Genomic DNA, 5,084 nt, shown 5'->3' with positions numbered 1-5,084 from the left:
TGCCGGTATGATAATCTTGATGATCGAGCAGCTCGCAGAAGGAAGTGTAACACGAGTCGGAAGGCGAGCGTGATGGCGAGCGTGATGGCGAGCGTGATGGCGAGCGTGATGGCGAGCGCGCAACAACCAATCTAATCCGCTCGCACGCACCGACTAAAGGCGCCTGAAGCACCCACAACCTTTTCCACTTTCCTCCTTACCCCGCGCGCCATGTAACGGCTACGGACAACGATCTCGCCAACGTCGTATAATCCGTGCTACTCCTCCGCTACCATCTACAGCAACGCTGGATAGTACCGCGGATACGAGTATCGCGACTATCGCCAAGATATTCTTTTCCTTGGCCGAACGGTCAAATTTATCCGCAAAAATAAAGCTCTATCGAACGACGCGTCGTTTGCCAGTTTTCTTAGCGAGAAACTTTTCCACGTGTCATCATCTTTTTTCCAGTTAAAAGAATTTTTCAAGTAACGTATCCGTTCATTACCAATTCATTACCAATTCATTACGAATTAACATACAAAATACACTTTTTATTCAGTTGTTCATTTATTTAGTTGTATGAATTGGAAAACTAATAATACTACTAGGAACGTACGGCTGCGGCAGAGAGCGGTCACGCTCGCGTTTTAGCTGTCACAGCGCCTCTATCTTCACGAAATGTCGACATTGAACTACGTAGCTAATATCCACCAAATATCCGTGTGGTAACACGCTATGTCCACGATTCTGTTCCTCGCTATGCACATGCACGTAACGAAAGTTAGACGACTACTTTTGTCCTATTCAAATTTTTATTACTGCTTACTGAGGATTTTCTTGCTAGTGAGCATAAATTTTGCTGTCGATTCTTCGCCGATATCGTGCGGTCTTGTCCTCGTGTTGCAGCCATAAATAATTACAGATAAAATGAGGCGTAAATTTCAGTTGCAATTTGAATCTCCAACAGGTCCACTTGCTTCACAATTTCTAATAATTTGTAAATGGTGCGTAGGCGCAATGCGGAATTTGCAGAATAGAATCAGACTAATGACGGCTGGATATTCCGTCAATTGGACTCCACTGAAGTATATTTTCCATAATGAAAATGAAAGATAAACAACTTTTCGGAATCCATATTTTTAATAATTGTTTCTTTTCTGAGAGTATTTTATTGTACTGTCAACCATATCTATGAATTGTGATAATATATGCATGCATGGGAAAACGCGGGAGCGTAATCTGTGCGTATATATGCCAATAATATACTACGCTGTTCCAATAGAGAGACAGAACAGAAGAATTTACAGAAAGGATCTTGTGATTTGCAAGGGCCAATTGCGCTTTCGCGAGTTCTGCTCCATGGGATGGGACAATGGAAAATATACTTCAGTGGAGTTCAATTGACGGAATGTCTGTCATTGGTCTGATTCTATTCCGCAAATTGCGAATTGCGCATCACGCGCGCACCATGAGACCGTACCCTAGCTCATTTTATTACAACCTGTGAAGCAAGTGAACCTGTTGGAGATTCAAGTTGCAACTGAAATTTACGTGTAAGTATTGCCTCATTTTATCTGTCATTATTTATACGCACGCACCTATCTCGTTTTTTTTTTCCAAAATATTGTGTTATATCATTAGTATATGTATTTATTATGCAAGAAAAAAAAGTAGGTATATATAAACTATATGACACGGATACGGCGTAATATTGTTATCAAGGTCGTCGATAAGACTAACTGCGTATAACGGTCTGTAAATTGTTAGATATATATTTGTCTTTGATCTTTCATACAAGTTACAACCATCTGTATCTTCTTACTATACAGAAGTGCATTTTAATCCACCAACGGCTTCAAGAGATGAAATTTCTACTGTTATTATTGGCTCTATTGGCCATTGTAACTGTCAGTACAGGATGGCGTACCTTTATGAGAGGTCGAAGTAGATACGATAATTTAAAAGAGCCAACTCTATCTTCTGAGAAAGATGTGCTTCCTGAGGAGCAATGGTTTACACAAGACGTTGACCACTTTAATCCACTTGATAATAGTGTCTGGAAACAGGTTTTTAATATGCGTTATATATTATTATGACGTTTTGAAATCAGTTTCGTTGCCATTTTAAGCAATTTTATTTTTTTCCTTATTAATCTTATACATAATTACCTCTTTCTAGAGATATTTTGTCAACTCTGACTTTTATAAACCCAATGGACCAATATTTTTAATGATTGGTGCTGAAGGTTTCATAAATCCCATGTGGGTAGTAAAAGGTCAGTGGATCGAATATGCCAAAGAGCTTGGAGCTATGTGTTTCTATCTGGAGCATCGTTATTATGGAAAAAGTCATCCTACTGTGTAAGTGGAATATGAGCAGTTAAATAGAAGAAGTAAAAAGATGAAAAAATTGACATGATATTTCAAACACACTTACAGAGATCTTAGCTTAAACAATCTGATTTTCTTGAGCTCGGAAATAGCATTGGGAGACGTGGCAAACTTCATCGAAGGTATGAACGTTCGGTACAACTTCACGAAAGATACAAAATGGATTGCATTCGGGGGATCATACGGTGGATCTCTGGCCGCTTGGATGCGCGTTAAATATACACACTTGGTGCATGGAGCTGTGTCTTCCAGTGGACCATTGCTGGCGAAAATGGATTTTCAAGGTAACGTACGATATAACTATTTTCAGCAAGTATGTACAGGTCTTGATAATTCATAATTTTGCGTTGCAGAATATTATATCGTTGTCGAAAATGCTCTGAAAGAATACTCTCAAAAGTGCGTGGACGCAGTAGCGGAAGCTATCAGCCAATTCCACATGATGATGGATCTGCGGCAACAACAAATTGCAGCGATGTTCAAGTGAGTTGATTTCTCAAGATTCAGAACAGTGATATAACCGTTTATATTCAATGTTTCGCAGCTTGTGCGATCCAATCGATTCTAAAAAGAAAGTGGACGTCGCCAATTTATACGAAACGTTGGCAGGCAACTTGGCCAACATTGTGCAATACAACAAGGACAATCGTCAAAACTCGCGGACTGCTAATATCACTATTAAAACCATATGTGATGTAATGATGGACAAAAAGATAGCAATGCCGATTAATAGACTTACTTATGTCAACGACATGTTGCTGGCTGCTACCGAGCAAAAATGTTTGGATTACAGATATGACAAAATGATTCACGAGCTCCGAAATGTCAGCTGGGCCAGTGAACAAGCGGAAGGAGGTAATTTCAATTAATTTATATATATATATATATATATTAATTGCTTTTAATTATCAATTAAGGACATTTGATTGATCTGGCAAGTCGTAAATAATACTTGCAGCTCGTCAATGGATGTACCAGACTTGCGCCGAGTTTGGATTCTTCCAGACCTCAACCGCACGTCCCAAACTGTTCAGTGATACCTTCCCAGTGGACTTTTTCGTACAGCAATGCATCGATGTCTTCGGGCCTGAGTTTGTTCTCACTCGAGTTCTTACTAAACTATTATTTAATACATCGAAAATAACCAGATCCATTTGCAGCTTCAACAAGAACCTAGTGGAAACCGCTATTTCCCGATGGAATATCTTCTACGGCGGATTGGATTTACGAGTGACAAATGTAGTGTTCGTACATGGTTCTGTCGATCCCTGGCACGTCTTGGGTATGACGCACTCTTCTAATCCACGGGCACCTGCCATTTTCATAAACGGTAAGTTGGATGTACATCTCGCGTATCATTTATCCGTTTTTAAATGCATATCAATTATTTAATCTTTATTTATTTAAAGGCACTGCACATTGTGCAGATATGTATCCTTCATCAGAACAGGACACGCTTCAATTAAAACAGGCTAGAATACAAATAAAAGGTCTGATCAAGCAATGGCTGAAAAATTGAAGCTCTCTCTCTCTCGTGACATGTAATAAATAATATTTGTCATAAATATGCAAACTATTAAGAAAAAGGGAGAAAAGAATAAATGCTCCACTTGGAATGATAACGTAACTTTTAATCTATAGTCAGTGTTGACAATTTTCTCTTTGCTACGCTCTTTGTTAATTCTTTGGCTTTTTAACACTTGCTTAGTGAGTGTTTCCCATCCGTAAATGTACGTAATAAATTATCGCACATATCCATTGTTAGCACAAAGTTAGTATTGTTAGAGAATATAGTCGTTATAAGGCGCATATCTACAGATTGTTAAGATTGTCGAGCAATTTCAGAAAACAGTTAATATTAAAATAAAAAATAATGTTCTCCGCTTCCCAATCGTCGTGTTGTGAATTGTTTTTTATTATATGAAAGAGGGGGCCTCGGCGTCGCCATCCGGCCAGCAGGTACGAGTGGTAGTTACGTTATCGTAGGTTGGTAACACCTTATCCATACGCCCTCTGAGAAAGTGGACACGAACTACGTAGCCAATGTCCATTTTCTCAGGGATAACATCCAATGTGTACGCAATGTTTGGTCGTGTTCCGTACTATGTGCAATGAAAGCGAGAGAGAAGATAATAGGAAATAGGAGACGAGCGAGATGAAAATAACAGGGTGAGATGGTGGTGAGAAGGCCGGAGTATCGCGATCGAGTTTTCTCACGTGCTGTTTTGCATAAATATAATGATGAATATGTCATTGCACTTCACGCGGAACATTATGATCTATTTATTAATTACGATCTAGCATAATAGATGCACCATCGACACGAGATGAGATGCACAATAATAGCACCCAGCAGCTGTCGCCATCTCGTCGTGACCAACAGTAGGATCCTGCTGACTATGAATGTATGTCAAATTTTCCATATTTATATCATAACTTACTTTATATCATAATATTTCCACTTGTAGAACACATAGATAAAAAATAAAAACAGTTTTCTGATGTAAAATGAAACTCAATTATCGATTAAACTTATTACGGTATTGATCCGTTGGCAGTTACTGAACTACGATGTGATGCACTCAACTAGTTGCTTCGCCAGTGCGTCACTAATGTGTGTGCGCGAGATACGACCGTATCTCTTGATCCTCAGCAGCAAGTAGGAAGCGAGTTTTTTTCAAGGAGCATCAATAAGGTACATTTAATATAAAA

The 5,084-nt window shown here is 39.0% G+C and overlaps 2 protein-coding genes across 2 annotated transcripts; both read left to right on the top strand.

The window, feature by feature from the left end:
• Positions 1–50: 50 nt before the first annotated feature.
• Positions 51–1,430, top strand: LOC105286342. Its single transcript, XM_011351242.3, has 2 exons — positions 51–1,067; positions 1,265–1,430. Exons 1-2 carry the CDS (start codon positions 910–912, stop codon positions 1,407–1,409), a joined length of 303 nt encoding a protein of 100 aa, XP_011349544.1. The 5' UTR covers positions 51–909; the 3' UTR covers positions 1,410–1,430.
• LOC105286343 (putative serine protease K12H4.7) lies at positions 1,393–4,263 on the top strand. The gene is made up of 9 exons (XM_011351243.3): positions 1,393–1,535; positions 1,812–2,048; positions 2,161–2,342; positions 2,421–2,656; positions 2,726–2,855; positions 2,917–3,227; positions 3,331–3,463; positions 3,533–3,702; positions 3,782–4,263. The coding sequence occupies exons 2-9, from the start codon at positions 1,845–1,847 to the stop codon at positions 3,889–3,891; spliced, it is 1,476 nt and encodes a 491-aa protein (XP_011349545.2). The 5' UTR covers positions 1,393–1,535; positions 1,812–1,844; the 3' UTR covers positions 3,892–4,263.
• Positions 4,264–5,084: the final 821 nt, after the last annotated feature.

This window comes from Ooceraea biroi, chromosome 13 (assembly GCF_003672135.1).
Source record: "Ooceraea biroi isolate clonal line C1 chromosome 13, Obir_v5.4, whole genome shotgun sequence".
NCBI classification, from domain to species: domain Eukaryota; kingdom Metazoa; phylum Arthropoda; class Insecta; order Hymenoptera; family Formicidae; genus Ooceraea; species Ooceraea biroi.
This window is presented reverse-complemented; position numbering and strand designations above follow the sequence as displayed.